The 14875-nt window shown below is 49.7% G+C and overlaps 1 protein-coding gene across 1 annotated transcript in view; it reads left to right on the top strand.

The window, feature by feature from the left end:
• WDR90 (WD repeat domain 90) overlaps positions 1 to 14875 on the top strand; it is a gene marked incomplete at both ends in the record, with an annotated part of 29739 nt that overhangs the window by 8607 nt on the left and 6257 nt on the right. The window contains 18 exons of the mRNA XM_080353976.1: positions 796 to 905; positions 1928 to 2044; positions 2575 to 2810; positions 3260 to 3399; positions 3934 to 4064; positions 5334 to 5464; positions 5939 to 6100; positions 6385 to 6513; positions 7057 to 7190; positions 7751 to 7908; positions 8323 to 8505; positions 9603 to 9703; positions 10636 to 10738; positions 11198 to 11319; positions 11695 to 11854; positions 13292 to 13482; positions 13755 to 13923; positions 14265 to 14376. Coding sequence (XP_080210102.1) covers positions 796 to 905; positions 1928 to 2044; positions 2575 to 2810; positions 3260 to 3399; positions 3934 to 4064; positions 5334 to 5464; positions 5939 to 6100; positions 6385 to 6513; positions 7057 to 7190; positions 7751 to 7908; positions 8323 to 8505; positions 9603 to 9703; positions 10636 to 10738; positions 11198 to 11319; positions 11695 to 11854; positions 13292 to 13482; positions 13755 to 13923; positions 14265 to 14376 — 2589 coding nt within the window. The remainder of the gene's footprint in view (positions 1 to 795; positions 906 to 1927; positions 2045 to 2574; positions 2811 to 3259; positions 3400 to 3933; positions 4065 to 5333; positions 5465 to 5938; positions 6101 to 6384; positions 6514 to 7056; positions 7191 to 7750; positions 7909 to 8322; positions 8506 to 9602; positions 9704 to 10635; positions 10739 to 11197; positions 11320 to 11694; positions 11855 to 13291; positions 13483 to 13754; positions 13924 to 14264; positions 14377 to 14875) is intronic.

The raw sequence follows: 14875 nt of genomic DNA, 5'->3' as shown, positions 1-14875 counted from the left end.
TGGAGCTGGGAGAGCCTTTCTTCTCTGCACGCTTCACTTCCCAAAAGAAGCTCAGCTGCTTGCAGAATAGCCCAAGAAATGGGTCTTTTCTCTTGCTGTATTGATGTCTTGTCATATTTAGTGAATGCCACCAACCTGAGGCTTGTGGTTAGCTTCTGTAGGCAGTGGGAGGAGTGTGGTACATATCCTCTTGTATAGAGACAGATACATGGTTTTTTTTGTTGTTTTATTTTAATCACCAAACCTAGACCTTTGTTGATCACGGAATCACAGAATGTCAGGGATTGGAAGGGACTTCAAAAGATCATCCAGTCCAATCCCCCTGCCGGAGCAGGAACACTTAAATGAGGCTACACAGGAAGGTGTCCAGGCAGGTTTTGAATGTCTCCAGAGAAGGAGACTCCACAACCCCCCTGTGCAGCCTGTTGTTGATCCCACACACTGTTCCATACAGGCAGGTCTGTCGGCTCTGCTGGCCCTGCCATCCCCCGGGCTGTGTCCTGTGGCAGAGAGAGGTTCCTTTCCGAAGTCTGTGCCGAGCTTTTAGCTCTTTTGCTAATTAACGTTTCAAAGGGGCAAGAAATAAAATAGGAAGCTCTGAGTTGTAGATTTGTAGGGCAGCGCAGGGAAAGGTGCCCTCAGACACGCGTTGACCTGTTAGGTTACTATGAACCAGAATTGCTTCCCATCAGGCAAAGAGTTTAATGGGTAAACCCAGCTGAGCTTTTCCTCAGCCACACCGGCACGGTTCCTCTTCACCCCGGGGTGCCAGCCCAGGCTCTGTCTGCTTCACAGCTTCGTCTGCAGCAGGAGCGGCCACGTCCTGGAGGTGGACTACAAGAACGTCTGTGTGCGGAGCGCACGGCGGCTCCTGCCCGCACAGCCCCGGGCAGGCAGCGGCGCAGGTAGGAGCGTCTGCAGGCAGGGAGCACCTGTGCCATCATCAGCGTCACAAAGTAATTCAGACAAGTCTCCGGTAAAATAAACTGGCTATTTACCTACTGCAAAGGGTTATTTGAGGCTGCTTAAATCTTTGCTAGCTATTTGCTTCTTAAGTACCGCAAATAATCTTCCTTAGTATAGCGAAGTATCATTTGAAGAAAGAATTTTAGCTTTCTCAATGCTGATTGCACTTTCAGAGAAACACTACTTTTAGAAACATGAAACAAGGTCTTCGTTTGCTGATGGGAATCTTAATGTAGAGATGGAAAAAGCCAAACAGACCAACGAAAAAGATGAATTTGGAGATTTTTTCATTATTCGGCCTGTATGGAGTGTTTGGGAAATCTTTGCTGCTGAATGTTAAATAGTACAGCTTTCAGCTCTTCCATTAATTTTAACAGCAGGAAGAATTCACTTTCAAGTTTGATTGCTCTGATATCTTAAAGCTTAGTGCATAGTTTGCTTTGGCAAATTGAGCTGATTAATCTAGGGCATGTCCCTTTGAGAGGTTTGTAACTCTGGTTCTCACTTCATGGGCAAGGAGATTAAATGATGTCCTTGGGTGTCTTCTGGCAGCAGTGCTGGCCCGTGCCAGAGCTGTGACCAATAGAAAAAAACCCTAAATAAAAGACTCCCAGTTTCTGTAGATCTGTGTTCTCTCTCCCATGTCACTACACTGCAGAGAGAATTTGAACACGGAAATGAAAGGGTTTTGTATCTCAGGCGGTTAATCTAACACATCCCTTGCCACAAGATCCTGTTCAAGGCAAAAATACAGCAGGGTTTAACAAGTGGTAGGGAATTTCTGTGCCTGGCAAGAGTTGCACAATGATAAAGAGGGGTGCTGCAAAGGGATGGGAATTGGACGTGTTTTGAGTCCTGAGACTTAAGCTGCTGGTGTGGGTGGACAATTGGACTGGGCAACCCTCAGTTTGAGTTTTCTTGTTTCAAGTGTACAAGGTACTGTTGTTTTTTGGGTTTTCAGGCCCTGGGATTGCTATAAACAGTATTAGCCTCTCTTCAGCCTTCTGTGCCACGGGTTCGGAAGACGGCTACCTGCGGCTGTGGCCACTGGACTTCTCGGCCGTTGTCTTAGAGGCAGGTGAGTAGAGCTGGGACTGGTACTTCTGAGCTCCACATCTCCCTCAGGTGGCTGCTGGGAAGCCAGAGCTCCACTGTCGTGTCTCCTCAAGCAGTTCTCATGAATGAGGGCATGTTTTGTGGCTGCTGTCTCTACAGGTGGCTGGCTTGGAAGTCTTTTACTTCAACAACAATTATTCATGTTCATTCTTGTACCCTGTAGGAGAAAGGCAAGATCTTGGGGGTGAGAGCAGGTACTCAGTATTGATATCTGTGCGCTGGTACCCCTGGCTCTTCTGTCCATGAAAAATTAGGGGAGAAGTTGAGCAGTTCTTCTCTCTTTTGAAACAACTGCCAAAACAGCAGAGCCCAGGGACTTTTAGAAAGGGCAGAGACTCATTTGTCACTAAACTGAAACTTGCAGGCATTCAATCCTGAGGTCATGTGGGATGTTCGTTACTTTCCTAAATGTGAATCTGGTTCGGTAGCTGTGCTCCAGCTGCTGCTGCGCTTTTTCCAGGGGGATTTGCTGACTCCTGTGTCTTTCCCCAGAGCATGAGGCTCCAGTGAGTTCTGTCTGCATCAGCCGGGACAGCCGCAAAGTCTTGTGCACAACCGCTGCTGGGAATCTGGGATACCTGGATATCCAGTCCCAGGACTATAACACCCTCATGCGCTCTCACGAGGACTCTGTTTTGGCGTTCTCGGTGGAGGGGATTTGGAATCAGATGGCAACGGTGTCTCAGGACAGCACCATCCGAGTCTGGGACCTCACCTCCATGCAGCAGGTGGGTGAGATGAGAGTCAGTGGGTGTCTCGCATTTATTAATAGTCCGTTTAGCCTCTGTTTAGTCTAGTTATCAAAGCTCCACTGTCCTTAAATGTCCTTCCTGAAGCATGGGGGGTACCATGGGCAAAGAATCCTTCTGGAGTATGGAGTTCTGAGAGTTTTAGCTTAATAGATAATTTGGCCTGAATTTCTGAAGGTACTGTTAAACAAAGCTATTTTCCTTCATCTTTTGAATATTGCTTTTTAACACAAAACATAATACCCAACGGCTTTATCAAAATGCCTAAAGATCTAGGACTTCACCAGGCTTTAGGTCCATCCAGGCAGGATGAGATTTCTGCTGTGGGACATGCTCACGGTGAAGGTCTGAGGCTGTTTTTGTGGTGGGTACGGCTGCCAGGTGCAGCTTTACCCAGCTTTGGGCCTGCCGTGTGTCCCTCCCCGCAGCTGTACGACTTCACGGCTGCAGAGGAGATGCCGTGTGCCGTGGCCTTTCATCCCACCCAGCAGATCCTGGCCTGTGGCTTTGACAGCGGGATGGTGCGGACCTTCAGCCTGGCTGACTCCGATCTGTTGGTGGAGCACAAGTGAGCGCTGGCAGCGGGAGCTGCACTGGGGCACGTGTGGGTCTAACCACGGCTATAATTGTGGAGGTGGGAAAAGCGCTTTTTGTGAGCTTGACAATCCTTCTGTCCCAGCTAAGTGGTTTTCAGGTGGAGAGAGCTGCTGTACCACAGCTCTGGGTGGTAAAATCCAACCTGCAAAGTCTGTGAGGACTTTCTTCATGACTTCCCGGTGGACAATTGGTCAACAGTGGGAAATGGTTTATCTTAGAGAGCAACCAAACAGGGGGCCCTTGCGAGCCTCAGTGTGGGAAGCTGAGGATGCTCCATAGAGAGAGGGAGCACATCCCACCCAGGGACAGCTGGAGTGCTGTGCCTGCTGCTCGGTTTCCCAAACAACAGAGTCTTGATTGTCCTGGCTTGTTGCAGGCCTGAGCACCATGGGTTCCTCTGCCTGTCTCTGATGATTTTGGTCCCCTGGGTTCTTCATGTTGCTGCTGTTTTCTGGGGACTTGTTTGTTTGTTCTCCACTTTTTTGTGTTTTCTGCATTCTTTCAGGCAGCACCGCACTGTGATAATTGGACTGACCTTCTCTCCAGATGGAAATTTCATGTTCAGCTCCTGTTTGCAGGGAACTCTGGCTCTTTACAACTGTGTGGTGCAGAAAAGCCATGTCCTGAGAGTCCTGGGTAAGACTCTGGGGTTCTGGGTCACCTTTCTTCTTCTTCTGCTAGCACAGACATGTTAGCACCAAAACTAGACCAGACTCAGCCTACTCAGAGATATTTTCTGATGAACCTTCTCAGCTGTGTCATTTGTGTTTGTACCGTATGTGTGAGCAAACCCCTAGCAACTGCCAGCCCTTCCCTGCGTGTTCAAATGCTCTCAGCTTGCTTGGTGTTTTGATTTCATGAATAGGCTGGAATCGCAGAGACCTGCCCTGTCAGGTCTGGGTTCAACAGTGCATTGCTTAGAAGTAACACAGGGTAGAGTCTTCTTAGTTATTCATGCCCAAGCCCTGACTCTTTCCATTTTGTGTATGTGCGGTTTAAATTTGTTTAAACAAGATTGTTTTCCTGGTCCTACTGGCAGCACAGCTGTGCAAAGAGCCGTGCTGCTGAGTGGAGAAGGTGGAGAGCTGCAGGCAGGAGGGCAGTTCAGAAGCATTAATGTCATGTTGAATGCACACTTTTGAAATGGGCTGTGGCAGCACAAGTGTGGGCAGGAGAAGGGGGCTCTGTTGTGCAATGTTGTACAAAAAGGAGGAGGATCCTGCCCTAAGAAATGTGCAGTTGAAGTAGGTGGAGAAGGAATAGGGACTCAGACAGAACAGGGAATTTGTCCAAAATCACCCAAGTTTGGTGTCAGTGCTACAGCTGGATCTTCACGTTTTGACTTTACTCTGAACCTCTGTTTGCTGCCTGCCCACATTCCAGGGACAGAACAGTGGAATTTTGATATAGGAATAAATAGAGAATTGCTCTGATTTCTGTGATTTTTAGACCTTTGGGTCTGTCTGCCCACAGGACTGACATCAGCACAGTGGGGTCTGGCACTGACTTCACTCTGTGCAGGGTTCACACACCAAGGCTGCAGCTAAGATCTCACATCCATAGCTCCTTGGCATGGCTTCTTGTAATGTTAAAAAATAAACACTAAAATCAATTTTATTCCCTTGTTCTGCTGTCCTTGAAAACACTGCATGTTCAGTCAGGTGACAAGCCGTGTATCTAGACCTTGTCTTTGAGGTGGTTCACTGCCCATTTTGGGTGTTGCAGATAAAATTTGTAGCATCTTCTACAACAGAGGTTTCTTCTTTCTCAAGGCAGAACATGAACCCAAGGCTGACTCAGAGGCAGGAGAAGCTGCGGCTATGGGTCAGCAGCACCATCACAGAGTGAGCTGGCTGCAGCCTGGGCTTTGCTTCTCTTTTCACTCTCTTTTGCTGTGGTTCTCAGGCAACGTGGTGGCCCGGGATGCTGGGAACGGTCCAGACGCTTTGGTGGTCAGTGGGGACAGCCGTCTCTTGGCCTTTGTGGGTCCCTCCAAGTACGTGGTGACCGTGATGGAGGCCTGCTCACTAGATGAGGTACCCAGTGGGCTCCCTGCGTTCCTGGAGGAAGGTGGGGAGGGAGGGGAGCACATGTCACAGGGGACATTTCCATTGTCTGTGTCAGATGAGATAGATCAAGGGCCTTGGGCTCCAGCAGTGTTGGAGAAGGTACTTCCCTGCACAGCAGGTGCTTGTTCACGATGCTTACAATGAGGTTTATGTTCCATTCTGTGTGGTAGAAACAACAGAAGTAAAGGTTTCTCCTTTGGCTTCATTCCCCTCTAGAAAGATAACTGGAGGTTTTGTGTAAATTGTCAGCTCCAATTCCCCTTTGTGAGCTGCTCTCCTGCACAGCAGGGACATTGCCTGGAGCCTGCAGCCCCTCAGTAGAAGGGACAGAAAGGGTCTGGGAGGCTCTGTAGCTTCATGCTGTGAGAGCCACAAGAGCAATCCTGAAGCTTCTGCAGTATTTGCTCCAGGATGTTGGTTCAGTAGCTCTTTGTTTCACAGCTGCTGAGGGTGGACATCAGCATCCTCGATTCGAACAGTACAGCCTTGGACTCTGCAGTGAGAGTCTACTTTGCTCCAGTGCCTCAAGGCCAGCTCCTGGTGTCCACTTCTTCCAATAAAATCCTTGTGCTTGATGTGAAAACGGGACGACTGGTGCGAGAGGTAGGACACCATTAAATGAATGCAGAGATCTTGTGCCATGTGGGGCTTGGACACTTCATGTAACTGTAGGAGACTAAATGAGAGAAGAGCTCATCCTGGAGCTGCCAGGCTTCCAAGAAACACATGAGTACCAGGCATGTAGTTATCCTGGTACGGTCATGCTCAGGGTGAGCCTGAGCTTGCCCTTGTTCTCTGTGCTATTGCACTCCTGTCCTCTTGCTGAAACTTAAGTAAGGATATGAACTAGCTCAGTTAATGCTGCTGGTGCCATTTCTTGTTCTCAGGTGTCTCCCGTGCACAAGCTCTCCTGTTCTTCCTTGGCGCTGAGCAAGGATGGCCAGTACCTGCTCACTGCTGGTGACAAAGTTATCAAAGTGTGGGACTATCAGATGCGCTTTGATATCAACTTCCAGGTACTGCCCACAGAGAGAGGGAAGGGGGTTGCATTTGTCCTCATCAAACATTTCTGTATCCCTGGAGAAGAGAGCAGCAAATGCCCTCTGTGGGACCCGGCCCAGTGTCCCCAGTCCCAGTTCGCCCGGCAGCTGAGGAAAGCAGCCCTGTTCCCACGCTGTAATAACGCTGTGCTCTGAGCACAGGCTGGGGCTGCCAGAGCACCAAGTGAGCCCCTCCGCGAAGGACAGAGGTGGTGTTACCCCTGCTGGGGACAAAGCCACCTAGAGAAGAAAATGGCTCACACGGGTTTTCAGAGGTGGCGAGAGCTGGGGTAAGGCCTTGGGGAGCTTCAGCTTCTGCTTGTTTCTGCAGATCAGCATGCTGAAGGTCAGTCCCATGTTGATCAACCCTAGATCTGAGCATTGCAGGAGTGGTGCTGGCCTCTGAGGGGCTCTGCTGAGGAGTGCAGACACTGGCAGTGCAGGGCGGGGGGTGCAGTAACCACCGTGCTGATAGGACTGGCGTGGTGGTGGAGAAGGTTAAGGTGTGCTCTCTCCCAGGTGTACATCGGCCACTCAGAGCCAGTGCGGCAGGTGGCCTTCACCCCAGACCAACGGCAGGTCATCAGTGTTGGAGATGCCATCTTCCTCTGGGATTTCCTGGCTCTGCCTGCTGAGCGGTCACCCCCAGGCAGGTGAGTGCTCCGTGTGGGGCAGCACCTTCCCCTCACCTCCCCTGCGCCATCCCCTCTCGCTGTAATGCCCGTCTCTTGCATTTCCAGGGCTCATTCCTGTGAGTCTTCTCTGCTGCTGGGAGCAGGTGAGTCTCTTCTCCTGTGAGCTGTGCTGGCCAGCAGGTTGGCAGCTCTTCCATTGCTGCTCTTCATGGCAGAGCATAGGGTTTGGGGCTTGTTCGTTCCTTCCCTCAGGGAGTCACATAGTGTGGGGGGCAACCAGCTAATTAGCTCCAAAGGACAGTCTCCAATTAACTAGTACCTCTGAGCGGGACTCCGCCAAGGAGGGGACGTCCTGAGTGAAACTGCTCTGGGTTTTCTGGTAGGTCTTTCAGCTTTGCCTTCTGTCTTTCCCTGCCTCCATCTCTTCTGTCTTTTCCCTGCCCTCACTGTCCCTCTCTCTGTCTGTCCCTCCTTTTCTTGAAGGACAGACAAGTGGTTTCTCCTGTGTAAGAGGAAGCTGAAGAAATGAGCCTGGAGGTGTCACCGTCGCTCAACCCAGGAGGATGAGAGGATCTAAGGGATGAGGGAAGTTACACAAACCCTTTTCTTTCCACAGAAGGAAGCTCTGAGAAGCTAAAGGACACCTCTGAGACACCTCGGCAGACAGTGCCTCTTCCATTGTTGTCCTCGCCACCGTGTTTGGATGTCAGCTCTGTCCACCAAGCAGGACATCAAAGTAAGAGGAACTGCTTACAGGAAAGGGGAAAATTAATCTTGTTTTACAAAATCTCCTTGCCTAATTCAGCAGCATCCTTGGAGCTGTCCCGGCCTGTGATCCCCTTCCCACAGACTGACAGACCAGTCTGCATTTTCCTTCCCTAAAGCCAGCCAGAGGTGTTGGGGTTCAGCACTGCTTTATCCTCTGCTGTTCTTCATAGACTAAGCTGCTGGCACAGCTTCTCTGAGGGCTATAGCAACTACCTCGCTGGACATACCCAGGAGGACATGTCTGCTTTGCCCTTCACCCTAACAGATGGGCTGTTACACCGAGCAGGATAGTGACACTGCCAGAAACCAAAGGGTTGGTCACACATGAAGCAGTCCTGAGCGACTTGGATGGCTCCATCCTTCCACTAATTTTTCTCTTCAGGTATTTCCTCCGAGTCAGACAAAGAGGAGGAAGCAGGTCTGCAAGACAGCAGCAAGACGGTGGTAAACGGAAACACAGGTGCCTCGGTCCTTGTGGTGGAGTCGGTCAGGAATGAGGACCTTGTTGTTGTGAGGCCCAAAGTGCGGCAGGAGAGCTCGAGGTCACCTGGGGAATCAGCAAACGGTAAATCAGGGATATTCCCATCTTTTACAGAGGCTTCTTCGGGGCACGATGTGCGCAGGCCTGCACGGCAGCTTGGTCTATCCCTGAAAAATAAAGAGGGAGGTTGTAGCAGGGAGGGTGTTTGCCTCTTCTCCCAAGTAGCGAGTGACAGGATGAGAGGAAATTACCTCAGATTACACCAGAGGAGTTTTAGATTGGATATTAGGAAAAATTTCTACGTAGAAAGGGTTATCAGGTATTGGAAGACGCTGCCCAGGACAGTGGTGGAGTCACCATCCCTGGAGGTGTTTAAAAGACATGTAGATGAGGTTCTCAGGGACATGGTTTAGTGCCAGTTTTAGGTTAATGTGTTAGGTTAATCTTGAGGGTCTTTTCCAACCAAAATGATTCTATGATCATTATTCATATGTTACAGATAGACCCAGATGTGCGCTGAGGTGTTCCTCGGGGCTCACAAGAATCAGTACTGAGGGAAGCTCACATTGGTCTCCAGGACTGCTTGTTTATTCTGGCTCTTTCCCTGCTGCCACTTCTAGGCACACCAAAAGCCCCTTTTCAGCTTGGAGCCAATATCATCTCTAAGTGGCACATTCTATAAACCCAGCTGAAATTAAAGCTCCCAGTGTCTCTATTAATAGCTGCACAGCCTCAAAGCTGCAGCAGTTCATGGCGAGCTGCCAGAAACGGGCAGCTGCCAGCGCTCAGCCCCAGGCAGGACGTGTTGGAAAGCTTCAACAAAAAACGGTGCCTCCACTGCTCTTGTTGAAAACCTCTTTCTCGCTGTGTGGCTTATGCTTTTGCAGGGATGCCCAGGGCACGTAGTGTGGATGCCCTCAGGCTGTTTGCAGTGTGGTGCGGCTGAGCAGGATGATGGGGGGAGATGAATGTTCCTCCTTTGCTCCTGGAAAGCTGGGGCTTTTCCTCTGGCCAGTTGTGTAGGAGCGTGTGTGATGCTGTAGTCTTGATTTTTGCCTCGCATGTGTGTGTATGTACATGCATGCACAGATATGAATGGAAGGGGAGCCCCAGCCCAGCTGCTGCTCCCAAACCACTCCCAGGAGCAGCATCCCATCCTTACCATTTTCTTTGTGTGGCAGAACCCAGCAAGGAGACCAAAAGTCCCAAGTCTCAATGCTCCGTCCGCCCAGATTCCTACCGGCATTTCACTCCTCGCTTTAAGGCATCGGTGCTGCCCCAGGTGAGAGTTGTGCCAGGGCTGGTTCTCTGGGCAGGTGGCAAACAGGTGTATTGAGGCAGGGATCGGTGGGTCTTCCATATTGTTTCCATTTTATTACCTGTTTGAAAGCAATTTGTGAAATATAACCCTGGGCCTGATGCTAAATTAGAAACTTCTAACATTAGTTCCCCTTTCTCCTCTACATTCAGCTCTTTCCAGACCAGTAAAAAGTGAGTTGTGATCAACTCTTTTTCTGTTCAGTAAATCTGCATACATTTTTATCCAAAAGAAATGGAAATGGCATGTGCTATTGAAAGTGGAAGACGAGTGAGCAATGGAGTGATTCATCACGCACCCATATTTGTGAGCAGCTGCGTTGGCAGAGCAGGCTGGGGAAGGCAAGCCATGGAGTGTAGGGAAGATAGTCAAGGCACAGCTCTCGCTCTGTTAACAAACAGAGCAATAATAAAACAGAAACTTCACTCAACCTTTTCCTAAGCTCTGCTATTCATGGTGCTGGGAGAAAAGCTACATTCAGCTTGCACCCTCAATTCTCTCCTCTGTCCCTCCACCTGGTAGCTTTTTTTTCTCCCCACTGTCTTCCTATTGAAACATCTACATCTCCAAATCAGCAGAACCCATTGAACTCTTTCCCAGCAGAATGAGCAGCTGCTCATCTGCTGGGCAGTCGCTGCCAGCCTGTTTTGTGCCCCAGCTGAAAGCATCTGTGCCTGGTTTTGTTGGTGCAGTTTCTCTTTCGTATGTAAGTATGCACTTTAGTATTTGTCTGTTGATGTATTTAACCCGAGTTGTGCAAGTATTGGCATGAATTTGTGTATCGCGTGTGAAGACGTGTGGTTACACACATGCTTTTTCTTATGTGGGTGTTGAATGTACTTGACTGGGTCATCCTTCTAGAGCTTATTTTAAGCCAGTGTCTATTTTTCTTGCAGAGTTTCTTGTCTCCTCCAGCTGGCAGTGAGGTCTTGAAGCTGAAAGCAGTGATCGGCTACAATGGGAACGGCCGAGGGAATATGGTGTGGAACCCGGACACAGGTACACTGGGAAGTCTCTGCAGGGGTGGGAGGTGTGAGAACTCAGCCAAGTTATGATCTTCTAGCTCTTGGGCTGGGAGCTTTGCTTTAACACAGGGGTTCTTTGCGTTGGTAAAATCCACTAACCCTTCTTCTTTGCTATTGGCAAACGTTAGTTGATACAGGCAGACTCAGGCTTCAGTTGTTGAGTGGGCAGAGCAGAAGGGAAAGCTCTTGCACAGGCCATCTCACCTCCATTCTCCAGGCTGGAGTGATGCCCAACAGCTTTGCTTTGCTCAGGTTCAGAGAAGTGAGATTTTACTCCACGCCCAACTTGATGGAAAGGATGCTGACAAGCTGTGTTGAAGACCCAGCTTTTACATATTGCTGGAAAAAAAAATGAATTTTTCTGAATTGTGATGTATGTTGTAGTGGGTGAAGCCTTTACATGGAAACATCCCATCTCCTTCTTCTCTGCTAGGCTTCTTCGCCTATAGCTGTGGCTGCATCATCGTGGTTGAAGACCTGCACTCGGGATCACAGAACCACTGGCTTGGCCACGCAGAGGAGATCTCTACACTCGCCGTCAGCCATGATGCCCAGGTAGGAGAAGCTTCTGCTGCCCCAGGCTGGATTTTGTCTGTGTCGCTTTGGGCTAAAGGAATGTCACAGGCTAAAATCCCATTTGTCTGTTCCTTCTTCTGCCTGCTGTGTGGAGACCTGGGGCCATGGAAACAGAGTCAATGATTTTGGAGCCTGGCTGTCCATTGTGCTGCCTTGGTGTGACAGTAAAGGCTGCTGCCTTCCTCTGGGTGATGCTACTGTTCCCTCCTGCCATCAGCTGATAGTTGTTCTCACAGAATTTTCCTTTTGCCAGCCACATCCCTTCAATTTGAGACTAACAGTTGCTAAGACTAATTAATGAAGTGTTCTCTAATTACTTACCAAGGTCTCAGTGACAACATATTGTTCTGTTAGGTTCTTGCCTCTGCCTCAGGAAACAGTAATGAAGACTCCCACTGTCAGATCTGCATCTGGAACATCCAGGATGGGGTTTGCACAGTAAATCTCTTCCATCACAAGACACAAGTACAAGCCATGGCATTCTCTCGGGATGACAGATTCCTTGTTACCCTAGGTGAGTACACCTGTAACACCAGGTCGGCATGCAGGAGTACACCCTAGAGTAGACAGCTCACAGGAGGAAGGTGCTCTAAGTGTGCAATACCTACAAGAGATGTGCCAGACTTGTGGATATGAAGCTGTTGCCTGGTAGCCTCAGGATGATGGATAATGCAGCATGTAAAACTGCAAGTGATCTTGGGTCCTCCTGGCAGTGACCACCTACAGAGGTACTCTTTGCAGCTGAGCATGCTGCCAGCAGTATTTTGAGGGGAAGCACGCACCCTGTGTGTCTCAGCCACAGGTATGAAAGCTGGGCTCCCCCAGCTCCCTTTCAGCAATTTCTCACTGCCTCAGCTAGCTCATTTTTCTTTAGGTTACAGCTTTCTTCTCCTGGCTCACTAGTGCTTTTTAAGCCTGCGTAAATAGTTTGAGTTACTATATATAGTATCCAAAGGGAAAAACCTTCTTCTGGAGTTCTTATTACTGCTTAGGTGGAATTGCATAGAAGTAGCCAGGCTTCAAACTGTGAGCCTGCTGCCAGGCAGCGATGCCAACACAAGACGGACGCTCAAGCTGTCTGTTTTGTTTAGGCAGGGGACATTTAAAGGACAAATATGCAATTAGTAAGTTATTGTTTTGCATGAGAGAGGACCTGTGGAGCAGGCAATACGCTCTCTGTGGGCTAGTGAGTCTACCCTTGGAAAAAAGCAAGGTTTGCTGGAGAGGAAGAGAGCTTTGTGCTCTCCTTGGAGCAGCGCAGGAGGGGAGCTCTCCTCCAACAGCTCTGGTCTGGGCTGCAGAGAAGATAAAAGCTGAATGTCTCCACTGAGCCTGTGGAGCCTGGGAAATGCAGCAGGGGGGCACTGTCCTCCGGAGCTGTCTAGGAGCTGGACATGTTTTGCCATCACTTCGGCCAGTGCCTTCTACTGCCACCCAGATACAGTATCTTCCATTAAGATCAGGTCCCATCTCAGCTTTGACCTCAGCAAAGGCAACGTGCCTTCCTTATTTCAAGACTGTTGTTCACCCTGAGTGCACAGTATCGCTGGAGGGCTGGTGTGGGGCATATGCTGAGGTGTGCAGTAGCTTCTAGAAACAGCAGAAAATCTGCTCTGTCTGCTGAAATCCCTACCACATCATCCACCGTCTGGTCCAAACTCTGGCTAGAGGCTGCATCGCAAGGCTGAATTTGCTACAGCCACCGGCACAAAGCGTTGGGCCAGTTACATCTGTCCTCAGCTCGGCTGAGGGCCCATCATGTTGTGCAGCTTTTGCTGAGCACACAAGGAGCCATGTGCAGGCCTGGGACCATGCTCACAGCAGTTGTCTCTGAACAGCTGGACAAGGGAGCAACACGGTTGGTGCGTGTGTGCAGCATGTGTGCTTGCGAGCATCCTGAAGAAGCACTGAGGCTGCCAACTTTCTTCCTATTCTTTCCTATTCTACCTAGGGGACTACAGTGATCGAACCATTGCTCTGTGGAACACCTACACTTATGAACTCATGTCATCGACTTGTGTCTCAGAGCCAGTCCACGATGTGGCTTTTAGTCCTTTTTCTCACAGAGAACTGGCCTGTGTGGGGAAGGGAGCCATCATGTTTTGGCTGTTGGAGCAGCAGGGAACTGATGTCAACCTCAGGGTAAACCTCAGTTTTACCTTCTTTTAAAATTTATGCTCAGCATCTCTGACTGTTTTTCCAAGCCCCTGGTGAGTGCGATAGAGGCTCTGCCTCCACGAGTCTGTGAGAGCTGATGATTTCTCTTAGTGAGATCATGTTGGCTGCCTGTGAGTGGCTTTCAGTTGTATTTGAGGCATTAACTGCATGAACTGAGGGTAGGACGAGTGGTAGGGTTTTTTCACATAGATAAGCACCATGTTCTCTCTGAAGTTTCTGTTCTATGTGCTCGGCAGGTTCATCGGGCCCCGGCCCCGGCTGTGCTAGGGCCGGTGGAGCTGACCTCTCTATGTTACGGTGCCGACACTCTGCTTTATAGTGGGACCAACTCAGGCCACATCTGCGTGTGGGACACCAAGACTAATCACTGCTTCATGACATGGGAGGCCGATGAGGGCGAGATCGGTGGGTGCAAATGCCTTGGGTATCTATCAGGGCTGTACCAAATTCCTTGGGAACTTGTTAGGGAAGAAAAGCAACGAGCCTACAGGCTTCCAGATTTCAGCTGTGCTCAGAAAACCTGTTTGCCATGTTGGATGCGAGATGTGTGGGGTGGCAAGGGATCTGTGACCTGGGTTTCCTCATCAGAGCTTTTGGGTTCACCTCTAGTCTGCAAAAACACTAGGTATTGGGCTGTAAAAGACCCCTGCTGCCCTGCCCAAATGAACCAGTGGCCTGGCTGTCCAGAGCACACCTTGGTTGATGACTGGCAGTGGTGGGTGTTCACGGGTGCCCTTTGTTCCCAGGTGTGCTGCTGTGTCGGCACAACAGGCTGGTTAGCGGCAGCAACACAAAGCGCATCCGCCTGTGGGAAGTGACTGCTGTGCAGGAGCTAAGGCTGAAAGGTCCTGACGCCAGGTAGGAGCTTGTGGCCCCAGCATCTCCACTGCACTCACACCCCTCTCGAGAACACTCTGTGCTCTTGAGATGCCCCTAAAATGCTTTTCCCTTCATCTGGCAGCTCCCAGGACCTGAGAGGTGGATTTTCACAGACAGACATCAGCTCTGCCTGCAACCACACGTCTCCTGTTGCTTTTCATCCTTAGCTTTTCCTCTCCATCCCATGACTACCAATTCTTTCTGACTGGATCTTTTAACTGAGTTTTTGCCACAGATAGCTGAACACTCTTAATGCTGGAAATGAGTGGCGTTTATCATGCCTGAAGTTTGTGTCAGTTATTTGTAGAAACTCCTTTAAGAGAATTAGTGAGAATACATTGCCTTTGTTTCTTCTCTCACGCTATTGCATCTTGTTTTCTTTCTTTCTTCCTTATAAAGTATAGCTGCAGTGTAAATGCAATGGTGAGTCACTGTTCAGTTTACAGGAGCCCGTCATTGAACTGTTTAGCTGCAAGTA

Source organism: Nesoenas mayeri (genome assembly GCF_963082525.1).
Source record: "Nesoenas mayeri genome assembly, chromosome: 15".
NCBI lineage: Eukaryota > Metazoa > Chordata > Aves > Columbiformes > Columbidae > Nesoenas > Nesoenas mayeri.
The sequence above is the reverse complement of the archived record's forward strand: the minus strand, read 5'-3'. Positions and strand labels throughout refer to the sequence as shown.